This window comes from Tenrec ecaudatus, chromosome 2 (genome assembly GCF_050624435.1).
Source record: "Tenrec ecaudatus isolate mTenEca1 chromosome 2, mTenEca1.hap1, whole genome shotgun sequence".
Classification (NCBI taxonomy): domain Eukaryota; kingdom Metazoa; phylum Chordata; class Mammalia; order Afrosoricida; family Tenrecidae; genus Tenrec; species Tenrec ecaudatus.
Window position 1 is genome coordinate 212,669,826 of NC_134531.1, and position 14,973 is coordinate 212,684,798.

The 14,973-nt window shown below is 44.8% G+C and overlaps 1 protein-coding gene across 2 annotated transcripts in view; it reads right to left on the bottom strand.

Moving 5' to 3' along the window:
• Positions 1 to 1,908: 1,908 nt before the first annotated feature.
• The window catches only part of BACE2 (beta-secretase 2), a 143,688-nt gene continuing 130,623 nt past the window's right edge, over positions 1,909 to 14,973 (bottom strand). Inside the window, exon 9 of one of the 2 annotated variants that reach the window (XM_075542275.1) lies at positions 1,909 to 3,837. In XM_075542275.1, coding sequence (XP_075398390.1) covers positions 3,584 to 3,837 — 254 coding nt within the window. In that variant the 3' untranslated portion in view covers positions 1,909 to 3,583. Of the gene's footprint in view, positions 3,838 to 13,742; positions 13,829 to 14,973 lie in introns of those variants that run through there. The other variant, XM_075542276.1, reaches the window with a different exon arrangement.

Genomic DNA, 14,973 nt, shown 5'->3' on the forward strand with positions numbered 1-14,973 from the left:
AATGGTACATTGTGTGCGCCCAAGGAGCTGGGACAAAGAGAATCAGCGTTATCTCATTTCTTGTCATATGTAGATATAGATATACAGATATATATATAGATAAGCACTTTCAGCTATGAAGGGGAGGATTTCCTTTCAGACTTCCAAATAACTTATCAAGTGCACAAAAGTGTCCTTCTGTTTAAATGATGTTGCCCATGTAGAATTATCCTGTTTCTCGCCAGGGAGAGCCGCCAGGGTTTCTGACCGCCTACCTAGTGCTAAACTGCGTCTTTGAGGGGAAGGACCCACTCTTCGGCCTTTGTCACTGCGCATCCATCACAAGGTACAATGACACCCTCTGCTACTCCCTTCCCTGTTCAAAGCGAGTCTCCCTGGCTGTTTGCCAGGCTAAGTCTCAATTTCCATCGCTGGAGGAGGCGGGTGTCACTAGCAGGTTTTGACACGAAGCCCAATTTTCAGCAGCCAGACGTGTTCGGGAAAAGTCCCACGTTCAATCGTCTTCTTCCTTCTCGTTGCTAAGGTATGCCTTCGACGTTTAAGTATTTCCATTAAGGTGTCGCCTCCCATGACGTCTGAGATGAAAAGGCACAGACATTTGATAGGAAACACTGAGCAGCATAGCAAAATCATTCGACACCTAACTTGAAACCTAACTTGTGATTACAAGGCACCCCGGGGCGCAGGGCCTGCTAATCTGCTGTAACAGAAATGCTCTCCATCTGGGAAACCGAACCCGGTCACACGGAGCCGAGATGACTGCATAGAGCAGCAGCAGACGAGCTAACCAGGGCAGAACTGCAGTGGTCTCTCTCAATTTCGGGGGTCTGCAGTTTTCACAGCCAGCAGAGGACAAGGGACTGGGTGCTGACCCCACTTCTGTGCAAAGTGGTCCACAGAACAGAGGTCGATGAAGATGCCATTGGGGCAAGAAGCGAACTAGACTTCCCAAGTTCTCACTAGGAAATACAGTTAGAAATCATGGGACGTGGCAATCTGGGAGTTCCGGTGGCACGTGAATGACGAGTTAGCCCAGTCACTCTGTGGCAGAAAGATGAGGCTTTCTACTTCTGTGCAGTCACCCTTTCTGAAACTCACCGGGGCAGGTCTGCCCTGGCCTATCGGGTTGCTGAGTCAGAATTGACCCAGTTGCAGTGAGTTTTTTGCATGTTGTTTTTCCAAATCTGAGGCCAGAAGTGTTATCAGCATCTGACAAGAGATTTTCTTCTCTCTACACTCTTCCCAGGCCTCATCCCCTTCATGTATCTTGAAGAATCTCACTGCCATTGAGTCAGTGCTGACTCATAGCTAGCCCCTGTGGATCTCTGATACTGTAACTGGTTAGGGGAGTAGAAAGCCCAGGAGCTACTGGTGGTTTCAAACTGCTGACCATGGGGATCAGAGTCCAATGTGTTACCACGACACCACCAGGGCTCTTAAATGATGCATTGGCTAATTTTCTGTACCAATTCTTAGAAGAAGCTCACAGAGGATTCTCTTTGGTGGCTGGGGCATGTGTGAAGACATCATGAAATGCAGAAGTGACCAACCCCCCCCCTCTCTGGAACAGTCATCCAATCCTTAACATGCAGGTGTTATATGGGGACAGAGTGGGCAAAGCCACTACAACCAGCTGTCACTCAGGTGACACTGATGAGTGGTAACCCCAAGCGTGTCAGAGCGGAATTGCAAGGGAGCATTTGTACTGTGTCCTACAGGGTCACTGTGAGTCAGAATGGACTTGATGGCAGTGAGTTTGTTTTTTCTTCCAAGGTACCTCTGGGGGGATTCCAACCACCAACCTTCGAGTCATAGCCATGGGCTTAACTGTGCCCACCCAGGACGAGGGAGCAAAGCAGATGGTGGAAACGCGCACAGGAGCACAAATGACACGGCAGTCAGAGGAAGTACTCGGCATGTTAGCCCTTCCAGTGGGATTTTATTATGTAGATGTCCAACCCACCCCCAAAGCAAAGAGGAAAACATTGATCGTGGTGGACAACCAAGGCAGGTGGGATATGGGCTTTGAACCCTCTACAGAAGGCTGGCGACACCATGTCAAGGCGAACACTTTTCTTTGGCAAAGGCTTCACGCAGTGCCAGCAAGGGGGATCTCTCCAAACGAGGATCCCATTGGACACGGGGTTGCCACCAAAGACTGAACCCGCCAAAGGGAAGGAGCGTGGAAGTCAACTGTTAAGCAGGTTTGTTAATGCTAATTATTCGGGTGGGAGCATTGGGGCCTAGGGGGTTTGGCAAATGCCAAGCCGTGGCTTTCAATCCGGGATGAGAGTTGAAGGGTCTCTCTGTTTTGTTTAATGTTCTTTCCTTCCTTCCCCGAAGTTGGTTGGAAACAAGGCCCTTCAACCATGCCCCTATTGTCCATTGGGCCTAAGCATCGAACTCCAGGGCAGCTCTGGGGGAAAAAAAAAAACCAACCAACCACCAAACTGGGATTGAAAGCAGCCAGGGAGCTGATTGTGGCTCATGGCGACCCCGTGTGTTACAGAGTAGAACTGCACCATCGGACTTGCTAGGCTGTGCCCTTCAGGAAGTGGATCGCCAAGCCTTTCCTTCTAGGGGCCTCAGGGTGAGCTCAAACACCAACCCTGTGGCTAGCAGTCAAGAGCTTAACCATGTGAGCCACACAAGGACCCCACAACCCTCCGGGGGAAATGCAATTTGCTACTCTCGTGAAGACACTGCTTTGACTTGAAGGAGAGTCAGCATGCGTGGCGATGGCAGAATGTTTCTACCTGGATGCACAGTTCAGCACCTGTGGCAATGTCTCGCCTGCTGGCAGGAGGGTTCGTTTAGGTGAGGACAGTGGGTACAACACGGCTGTTGCACCCCACCCAGGCACAGCGTGCTGGGCAAAGTCTCAACAGAGGTAGGTTTTTAGTTTTACATCAATGACAGCACAATTGGGCACAGAAGGAAAGCTTTCCTGCGCATTCTATCTTGATGGGCAATGGCTGTCCATCTCCAGAAGAGGCTGGTGAGCGCGTTCAGCTCCCAGTCAGCACAGCGACAGAGAGAGGCACCAACAACAGGGCTGTGGTTGCATTTCCAGCTCTGCAGGGGGCAGAGGTGCTGCCCCGTCTCCTGCCATTATCTATTACAAGCCTTCTCCTCCCCACAGTGACCCAGGGCTAGATCTGGAGCCAACACGCCCTTAATTGCCATGACTATAAAAGGCTTCCCATACCCCAAGCGAGGCTATAAACCATCTGTACTTTCTCCAGAAGTCGGAGAAGAGAGGCACACATCTAGATGTTTGGGCATGACCAATCACGCGGAGCCCCAGGTCCAATAGACACTGTTGCGGTTCAGAAAGAGGTGGGGTTTGGGATTGGGTTTGCTTGTTTGCTTCTGTTTATTTTTCTTGGGCGTCAGGGAGAAGGAGACAGCTTTCAAACCAAGAACCAAAATACAGCGGATCTGGAAGGCATCTGGGAGCAGAGAGTGACTTAAAACTCCTGGGTCCTGGAGGCAGCGGGGGGCCTCGGAGCCCTGCCGCTTGCACTTTGGCGGTCATTCTTGCAGTGGCTGAGTTCAAGGTCACCCCAGTGCTGACTTGGATTCATTTCCAGCGATGCCGCACAAGAGAGGACTCATCGTTGACGACCTCCGGGTGGCGGGGCTGATGCCGACACCGGAAAGGAAGTAGCAGCAGGGCGATTAAGACCAGTAGGATGATCCCACACACGCTCATGAGCGAATAGGAGACAATCCAGAGGATGGGTTGGTTCAGAGGGAAGGTGGGGACACAGCTGCTGGCTATGTCCTCTGTTGAGAAAGGCCCAGAAATTTCAGACACCGGAGCACCTGCGATTTCTGAGGAGACAAAAGGGGAGAAATCCACAGCTATGAAATGAGCATTCTTCTTGACAAGAGGCAGCCTCTTGCTTTACGACACCACTGGCTAATTGGACTCTGGTTCCGATGACTCCAGGATGGGGGCTCTCGGGCAGCGGGAGAGGGAACCAGGCAGGGGGCTGCAAAGCATTTTAAGGTCTGTGGTATGTGAACCCCGTGATGGAGAACGACTCACAGAGGGCAGTAGCCAGAGGCCACAGGAAGTGAGCGCAGTGGGGCCAACAGGGGCAACCTGTGTGGGTGGTGCTCCTTCTGTGGAGATGAGACCGGATTATGGGGGGTAGAGAGCATCTACTGCAGAAAGCTCAGCCAGACCTGCCTGAACCAGACGCTGTCCCCCTGGGATCATCCTCAGCCCGTGCTCCAGGGCCAGTTTTACAGCACACAGGGACACAAGGCTGTGTGGGACGCAGCCACACTCAGGAGGGGTTTCCAGACTGAAGCAGGCAAACCTGCCGCTCTGCCTTCTGGTCCTATGCCACACCTACATTTTACTGGGACCCAGAAGGAGGAGTGGTAAATAAGTACGCCATCTCATCAAGGGCAGAATTGTGATCCCCCCCCAAAAAAGATGTTGTGGAATCCCGACTCCTGCCTCTGTGGTTGAGATTCTGTTTGGGACCAGGGTTTCCTGGTCCATCTGGGACTGGGCAAGGATCCGTGAGCATTGAGTTGCTATCCAAAAAGTCAGGGCTCTGAGCCGGTTTCTCTGCAGGAGAAGGATGCGGCTGTCGGCTTCAATAAAGGCTTGTATCCTTGGAAATTCTACAGAGCACTTCCAGTCTGTCTTAGAGGGTCGCTATGAGCTGTAATCATCTTGATGGCAGTGGGGCTCTGATAATTAATGGGGGCCCAGTTGGTGTAGCAGCAAGGACACAGAGACAAGCAAACACAACAGGGGGACGGCAGACACCATCTGATGATGGAGGCAGAAGAAGCTACGACGCCAAGAACTCCAATAGCCGCCAGCTACTAGCAGCTGAACTAGACACAAGGGACCTCCCCATTGAGCCGTGCTCTGCATTCAGACTGCTTTCCAGAACTGGGAGAGAGTGCATTCTATTCTCGAAAGCCCCCCCTTTGTGGTTTTTCTGTTCTACCAGCACTAGGAAACTGAGATACCATCTGATGCTTCCAACCTATCAGGAGGCTTCTAAATGTTTGTGGGTAGTGCCATTATAATTAAACTTCATTTTTCTATGAACTTTTTGAAGTTTTCTTGTAATTGGTGGCAAAGAAAGGTACCAAAGTTGTGTGGTGGTATTTGCTAGGTGACTCTTGGATAAAGCTCTAACCAGGGGGACAGTTGAGATTATTTCTTTCAGCCAGTGTCATGGTCAACTTGGCTAAGTGATGAGTCTAAGAGCTCTGGCAAATGTTGGCTGGTTGCTTTCCATAATGTAATATGGAATTGCAGTTACCCTTCATTCTCTGAACTAAAGTGAGTGGCCAATCCACTGAAAAGTGAGTCAGTTGAAAGCCAACCAGTTTCCTTGGGATGTGTTGCCTGTACAATATTATATATATATATATAATTGTATATACATGTATATATAAAATTGGATATATATGTATATATAAAATTGGATATATATGTATATATAAAATTGGATATATATGTATATATTCTGACAAAGCTCTATTTGTTGGGATGTGAGCCAGCAGCCTGCTGTCAGAACTGTGGATGTTGGGATTCCCCAGCTCCCACAGCTTTATGGGCTAGCAGCTACTGTCTGCCCTGCTGATTTGGGGTTCATAAATCCATGTAATAATGAAAATCAGAAGACGCCACCAGCCTGATACCTGATCCATGGATTGGGATTTGTTGGCTTTCACTACACTACACTACACTACACACACACACACACTTTGGAGACTCTGGAAGTTGTTAGTACATAGAGAAGCTAAACCAAATGCAAGAAATGATAAATTCAACGTGCTAAATTGAGTATTTCAAAAAGTAGCATAAGAAGACAAAGTAATGCATTATAGTGATCTATGAAACGACTTGAAAATTTTAAAATGAAAGAAAGAAAAGGGAAGACCTGAAGGGAAAAATTTCAAGCCTCGATTGACATATGGAAGAACTTTCTGTGCAAAGATGGAATGATAAAGGAAGCATCAGAAAAAGATGGAAGGCACAGATCGAGTCCCTGTAGCAAAAAGCATCGGCAGACGTGCAATCACGCCAGGAGGCAGGCCAGGAGCAAGAGCTGATGGATGCTGAAGAAAGATGCAGCACGGAATGCGTTGGGGGAAAGCAAGGCTTCAGGAGTGATTGAATACCAGTAGAAATGTTTCAACAAACAGAAGTAGTGCTGGAGGTACCTGCTTGTCTTTGCCAAGAAATTTGAAAGGCAGCTACATGGCCAATGGGTTGGAAGAGATTCCTATTTGCGCCCAATCCACAGAGAAGTTACCCAACAGAATGTGGAAATTACTTACCAATACTGGTATCATCACATACAAATAACATTTTGCTGAAGATAATTTTTAAAAAATGGTTGCAGTGAGACAGCTACAAGGACTTGCTGGAAATTCAAGACCGACTCTGAAGAAGTCACAGAGTGATAGTCATCATTGCTGGCAGCAGATGGCTCTTGGCAGAGAGAAGGGACTATTAGAAAGATGTTTACCCGTGCTTTACAGACTGCAAAAGCATTCAGCTATGTGGGCAGTCAACACTTATGGATAACATCATAAGGAATAGAAATGACAAAACTCTTGATTGTGCTCACATGGACATAAACCCAGAGGCCGTCATTTGAACGGAACAAAGATATTGCGTATCTAAATAAAGAACGTGTGTCAGGGATGTATCCTTTCACCACGCCGGTTTAATGTGCATACTGAACAAATCATGTGCGAAGCTGAGTTAGATGAAGAAGGCTGTGGGCCCCCGATTTGCACAAGACTCGTGAACAACTTGAAACATGCAGATGACACAACCTTGCTTGCTGAAAGTGAGGAGAACTCGAAGTACTTACAGATGGCGATCAAAGGCTGCAACCTTCCACACGGATTACACTTCAATGTCAAGAAAACAAAAACCTGCCCAACTAGACCCATCAGCGCTATCATGATCAACAGAGAAGAGGATGGAGTGACGAAGGAGTTCATTTGACTTAGAAACATAATCCATGCCTATGGAAGCAGCAGTGAAAGCAAATGCCAAATCATGCATTGCATTGGGCAATCTGCTGCCAAAGGCCTCTTGACGGTGTTAAAGATTAGCGGTGTCACTGGGAGGACAAAGACCCAAGCCATCCATAGTATTTTCAATGGACTCACAGGTGAAGACTAGTCAATAGATCACAGACTGACAAAAGATGAACATGTCCATCTTAGCAGAAACACAGCCAGAATACTCCTTGGAATTGAAGATGGCTAGCCTTCGTCTCAGGTGCTTTGGACTTGTTGTCAGGAGAGACCAGCCTCTGGAGAACGACAGCAACCTTGGTAAAGCAAGGGGCAGTGAAAGACGGGAAGACTCCCAATGCAATGGACGGACACAGTGGCCGCAACAGTGGGCTGCGGCATGCTCGTGGCCATGAGGGCAGGGCAGTGGTTCCTTCTGTGGCACTGGGGCCATGGTGCGTCAGAACTGATGCGACAGCAGCTAACACAACAACATACGCAGTCGCTGGTTTTGCTTCTTTAGCGAACCCGCTGCAGACCGCAGGCATGGGGGATACTCATCCGATTGTCTTCGGCTACATGACACTCCGCTGCTCGTTTTAGAAGCACAGGATTTGTTTAGCTTCTTAATCTTCATTTGGGGGGAGAAAAAAAGAAAAGACCTTGCTACCCATTTTGCCTATTTAACTTGCAGACATGAATATTTCAGCAGCAGAAAACAGTGTCCTTAAGCGTGCCATTCTTTTCTTTTATCGAATGCATTAGGATCCCTTGTAGCCTGCCAAATACGAGCCGAATTCCCCCTTTTTAAGTGGAGGGAAGAAAAAGTCAAAATGACAACAGAATAGAGGCCTTTACAAAAGACGGTTCTTAAATGGGTGGTGGCGGGGGGGGGGAGGGAGGGGAAGACTTGAACATGTTGCAAGGAGGATATATTTCTGGCTAATCTGGATCCCGCGGTTATGGCTTTTCCTAAGAGCATAGGAGGACAAAGGCAATGAACTAGCTGTAACTGCAAATGCCTAAACCCCCAGGGATGCTGGCCTTTGGCTGAAGGAGATCCAAAGCAGCTACAGAAGGGTCGGCAAACTATAGCCCTTGGGCCAGGCTAGACACCTCCTCTTCTGACAATTAACTTTTATTGACACAGATTCTTTTAAGAGAAAGGCCATGCCTGAGGCAAATGTCTTGGTACTCTGGGATGCTGCTGCCCTCTGCTGATGTGGGCCACAAGCCCTGAGTGTCAAACGATGGGTTCTCAAACAACACCCCTCTGACCAGTCTGGCCTTGATTCCTTGTTCTGCAAATAAAAATGTACTGGACAAAGGCATGGAGCCCTGGTGGTGTCCTGGTCACAGGTGGGGCACTAACCACAAGGTCCACAGGTTTGAAACCACCAACCATGCTGTGCAGGAGACAGATGAAGCTTTATATTTCTTTACAGTTACAGTGTCAGAAACCTCTTCTGTAGGGTTACTATTTGTCGAAATCAACTTGATGAGGACCCAGTCCTATTATTCATTCATGTATTTTTTTTCCAATGGCTACATTTATGCTCTAATGACAAATAATCATGAAAGAAACAATGTGTTCCGGCAAGACTATAGTATTTACTACTGGTCCTTTCGCAGAGAAAGTTTGCAGACGCTGGTCTAGAGCATGAAAACGCAACTATTTAACAAAGTTTTTTAAATAATAAGAAGATGTCCTCTTAGAAAATTCAAAAATATCGATAAAATAAAACCAAGGCAATAAAACATTCATCAGTTTGCTCCTTGGAAACTACCAATATCAATATTTTATATAGTGTAGCCTTTTTCTCTGCATCTTGGTTCATTAAAATCGTGTCATGCTGCCTGTTTTTGTAAACTACATTTTTAACTTCACATATATAAAAAACTTTTCACATTATTTAATATTCAACCATAAAATTTTTATGACTACACATAAAAAAAGATCTCATGGATATATAGCATTGGTTTAATAAGCCCATATTTGTGATCACTTAGTTTGGCTCCAGCATTTCCAATATTACAAACACTTTTGTAAGAAATATCATTGCTATTGAATTGCATGATATGTGGATTATATGCTAATAAAACTGTAAAGAAAGACAGAAAAAAGAAACATTGAAGCTAGGAAAAGAATCTTTGGATACTGATTGTAGTATCAATTTTACATTGTACTTGAAGTGATTGGAATTTGGAATGATACGATGTATGCATTAAATTCCAACTAATAAAATAACCAAAAGAACAAAACCCCAAACCCACTGTGGCTGGTCTAGCACCCTTGTCACAACTACTGCTATGGTTGAGCCCACTGCTGCAGTGCCAATCCGTCTTGTGGAGGACCTTCCTCTTGTTCATTGACCCTCTACTTTACCAAACACGATATCCGTCTCTAGTGAGTGGTCCCTCCTGATAACTTGCTCAAAGCACGCAAGAGTCTTGTCATGCCCTCCAAAGGAGAATTCTGTTGGGCTTTCCCTAGACTTGTGTGTTCTTCTGGCTCACTCCAAACTCACCACCCAGCTGATTCCAACTCATCATGAGCCTGGAGGACAGAGCAGGCATACCCTTGTGGGTTTTGAGTCTGGAAGTCTTTACAGGAAGCCTCATCTTCCTCCTGCAGAACTGCTGGTGGGTGGGTTTCAGTTGTTTGCCTTGGGGTTAGCTGCCTAACCCACCAGGCCACAGGAGTCCTTCTGACAGCTCCTTGTATAGTCAATATGCTTTGCCAGCACCATCCTTCAAAGGAATCAATTCAGCTCCAATCTTCCTTATTCATTGTCCAGGTTTCCAATGCTTATGAGGCAATTAAAAATACCCTGGCTTGGTTCAAGTGCACCTGAATCATCAAAGTGATATCCTTGATCTTTGACGCTTTTGCTTTCTGTGTTGTTTAATTGTGCTATTCATTTAAAAACCATTTTGTCTACTTTGGGCTTAATTTGCTTTCCATTTTATAGGTTCTTAAAGGTAGAGAATGAGAGAGTTGATTTGAGACCTTTCTTCTTAGCTAATATTAGTTACCTTAATCTTAGTATTTTGAATTTTCCTCTAAATCCTATCCAGTCAGTGAAAAGATAGTGTGCCTAGTAGAGGGTCACTGACAACCAGGGGAATCCTCGATAGGATGATTGAAACAATAAACACAACAATGGGCTCAAACTGATCGGCGATCATGAAGATGGTGCAGGACTCCTTCATATACTCCACTCGGGTCTTGCTTTACATCTAATCTGGCAATCTTTCTTTATAATTCAGGTGTTTAGAACTGAGTTGGGAAACAGTCTACAGAACAAAGTTGTCCAATAGCCACTTATGTATGGCCTGTAAGATAAGATTTTTCATTATTAAAGGGTTAATTCATTTAATTATCTTTTAAAGGACATAGGACCAAAGCCTTATACAGTGTGAAAGAACTTGACATTATCTACCACCTAGCTCTTTATGGAAACAATTCGCTGACCTCTGGTTTAGCCTCTGTAGATTTAATGTGATGATTGGCATGGTTGGGTTTAAGAGTTCCATTTTGCTATTTGGTTTCTCTTTGCCTCACCTGTTCCTCTTTTCAGCTTCTTCTGCCTTCTTTGGGATTGGAGGCATTTTATTGTGCTTTTAGCTCCTTGGCTAGTTTGTGAGCTCTAACTCCTTGTAGTTATAGTTATATTAACTTTGCTTTAGGTTTATAAGAAAAATCGTTAACGTATCACAGTCTATCTTTAAATGAGGGAGGGAGTCATGATGGTTCCCTCGTAGAACATTCACCTCTCAGGCAGGAGACTTAGGTTTGCTTCCCAGCCCTTGTACTTCATGCTTAGCTAACACGCGTCTGCCAGTGGAGGCTTGTGTTTTGAGAGAATGCTAAACAGATTTCAATGGGACTTCCAGTCCTAATCTAGACTACGAAAAAAAGATCTACTTCTAAAACTCAGGCACTGAACACCATATTGGATACAGCAAGCAGTCCACTTGCTCCTGATCATGTGGATGGTGCAGAACTGGCCACCCAGACTAGGAAAGGCAATGAAAGAAACAAAAAAACAAATAAAAACACGTTGGCAAGGATGTATTATGATTCGAAACCTTATCCATTGCTGTGGGACTATAAAATAATATAACTGCTGTGAAAAACAGCTGGTTGAGTCCCCCAAAAAACATGAAAATGGAATTACCACACAACTCAGCAATTCTATTCCTAGGTACATACACTCAAAACTCACTGCCATTGAGTAGATAAAGATTCATTGTGACCCCATCGCACAGAGTAGAATTGCCCCTGTGGGTGTCTTAGCTTGCTCATCTTTCAGGAGTAGAAAGCCTCATTTATTTCCTACAGCACAGTGGGTGTTTTCCAATTGCAGACCTTGTGGTTAGCAGTTCAACATGCAACCCCCTGGGCCACCATGGCCTCCTCAGGTGCAGTGCACACAGACACATCTACACCGCTGTTCACTGCAGCATGATTGACAATAACGCCAAGCTGGAAACAACTTCAATGCTCATCCACAGATAATCTGATATAAAGGTATCAAGTAGAAAGCAAATGTTTTGAGAATGATGATGGCAAGAAATGTACAAATGAAAAAAAAAGAAATGTACAAATGTGCTTGACACAATGGATGGATGGATGGATGGATGGATGGATTGTGATAAGAGTTGTACGAGCTCCCAATAAAATGATTAACAAAAAGAAAATATTGTCTTATACACAATTTTATAAAAGTTGCACATACCCCGACCGAGGCTAGAATTGTTGATATTACTTAAATATATCCAAACACCTCACAAGATAGTTCTGTTGGTTTGAAAGTACAGGGAGCATAGCTTTTAGTGGTTGTCCAGTCAACTGGCCTCATACTGTGTTTAGATGTTCTACTCCACTGATCCTCTGCCCCTTGCCTACTGAGTGGTGTCTAGATGCCTAGGGTTTTCTTTTCTTATTTTATTTGTTAAAATAATTTTATTGGGGGCTCGTATAATTCATCACACCCCATACATCCTGTGCCTGGGGTTTTAAAGCTTGCAAATGGCCATCCAAGATATAATAATTAGTGTCTATTTGCCTGGGGCAACACAGAAGATGGCTCAGAAAATGAACAAGGAAGTGGGCTGCAGGTCTACCTGCCTCCAACGCCTCGTTAGCTGCTAGACTAAAAGAGACCTGGATGGTCCTCAGCTACTATTAGTGGACAGTTGTGTTAAGGAATCCGGATATGATCAGAAGGAGAATAGAATTTAAAATACTTAGAGAATCCAGGCTTACTGGACCTATTGAGACTGGAGGAATCTCTGCATCCATTGCTCTGATAAAGTCGTTGGGCCATGAACTGAATTATCCGCTGAGGTCATCTGTAAATTAACTGACTCCTTGGCCAGACTAAAGAGCCATGGTGACACTGTCTGAGTAGCGAAGAACTGGTGGAGAGAGACGCAGCGATTGACTCCCTGGTTAGAGTGTGAGTTTGAATTGCCTTGGGGGTAGTGGGTTGGCTCTAGCTAAACTAATGAAGAATGGGACTTTAAAAAGAATTGTTTGTATAAGATCAGGTTTTCAACAGTAACTCTGAAACAGGAGTGTGGAATCTTTTTTTTTTCTTCCAAGGGCCATATGGATACTGTACCATCATTTTTGGGCCATACAAAATGATCAACTACAATTTGACTGCTATATTTGGACAAACATTTAATTAGCTCATATGATGGTTAGGAGACCTGGCGGCATGGTGGTAACATTTTGGAGTGCTAACAGCAAGGTCAGTTCGTTCAACACCACCAGCCCTCCTCTGGAAAAAAGAAGAGCCTTTCCACTCCCATCAAGAGTTTTAGTCTCAGAAATCCATAGGGCAGTTCTCCTGTGTCCTTCAGGGCCGCCACGAGTCGGCATCAACTCGATGGCAGTGAGTTTGGTTGGGTTTAATGTGATGGCTGGGACAGCTTCTCTTTGGTGAAGTGTGTGAAGTTAGCTGGTGGTGGTGTTGTTCCCCACCCCTGCTCTACAGCCTAAGTGAGAAGGGTAGGGGAGAGTGCCTCTAGACCAACGATGGTGAAAACACAGAGACACAAATATTAAAACTGAGAATGCAATGTGAAAGACGTAACCAATGCTATTAGCTTGTGCATGTAGAAATGGGGTGTTCCGTGTTTCCATGTAGATTCAAAGAAAAAGATCTTCCAACAAACAACACTTATACAGCACAAACATAATGAAATACATTACATGTAAGACCAGTACATTCAAAACTATGGACTATGGTTCAAGAAGGGGAGAGAGAGTCCCTGTTCAGGCAGTTCGTATCACAAAGAGGTATGCACTAGTTCCTGGGTTCAAACCCACCCAGAGGTCACTTGGAAGAAAGGCCTGGTGATCTTGCCTAAAAGGTCACAGTTTTGAAAACCCAGCAGAGCAGGTCTTCTCTGCATACCTGGGGTTGGCATGAGTGGGCATGGACTCCAGCACCCCCAATGCCACATCCACACAACGTCCATTTACAGAAAAACGCAATCTCGTTGAAGGTGTCAGTTTCCTCCAGATTGAGCCGTGGACTCAACACAATCCCAATGAAAATTTCACAAGGCTCCCTTTTTTATTTTTTAAAGATGTCACCTTGGTTATAAAATCCACATGAGAAAGCAAAGCATTAGGGTGGGTATTTGGAGATTTATACTACGTACCTTATTTTATTGTAAAGCTACAATAATCAAGACTGTAGGTTTGGCTTGAAGGAGACAAATCAATCAATGGAACGGAAGAGCCAGTTCAGAAACAGACTCAGACAGATGTAGCCAGCTGGGTTTTGAAAAGCTACAGAGGAAATCCAAGAGAGAAAAAGTAGGCTTTTCAACACAGGCTATTGAAATGATTGCTAAAAAATGACCTTTAATTCCTACCTTTCAAAAGCCCGCCTTTAAAAAAAATTAACTCAAAATGCATCAACCATCTAAAAGCATGAAACTTTTAGCAGAAAACACAAGAGCAAGTCCTTGTGACCTGAATTTAGGCAAACATTTCTTAGACATACACTGAAAGGCACTTCTACACTGCCCTCCCGCTCCATTTTTATTTTGTTTTGTCTTTGCTTCTTGTGTCTGTATTGTAGAGAGTGTGGGTAGCTCATATGCCTAAACTGTCATCTTGCTGGAGGTTAGATGATCCCTGCTTTTGAAGGGATTATGTGTATCTATGTATATAAACATGTCACTTAGTATTTCATTTTCTAGGGCAAAATCTAAATTTATTTTATCCTTTTGTGGATCACTTTTTTCCAACAGAGTAAGTGGCATATAATTCGCATTATATAATTCAAGAGTTCGGTCACATCAGTAAGGATTATACAATCCACCACGATCAGTTCTACAGCAAAATTTACTTTTGATACCTTCAAAAATTAAGAATGTGTTCTCTGTGGAGGACAGTGCTAAGACGAAGAAAAGGCTGGAGAAAATCTTTGCATGCAACACACCTCAAAAGGGAAAAATTTTAAAGAGCCCTCAAAGCTGAGCAAGGAACCAAGCAACATAATTATATAGAGAACCCTCCAAAGTTAATAATGAGAAACTAAGCAACACAATTCAAAAAGAGGCAAGAAAATGTGCAATGATAAAAAAAGAAATAAAGCTGTCAATGGGGGAAAAACCCAAAAACCAAACAAACAAAAAACTAAAATGCAATCAAGAAGAAAAAAAGAAGATATATAGATGGCAAATACTGGCTCAGTCTCAGCAGCCCTGATGGAAACTACAAGGAGATACCAAGAAATATTCATTTAAATAAAAAGAGAGACTGACCAAGCCGAATATTAGCAAGTCCGTGGTGCACCCGGAACTGTGACATGCCGGTGGTGTGCATGTAAAATGACACACCCAACTCTAGAAATCATTTGGCAGTTCTCAACTCCTAGACATTCACACTGGAGGAAAAGTTTACCCATATGTCCAAAGATCTCTGGC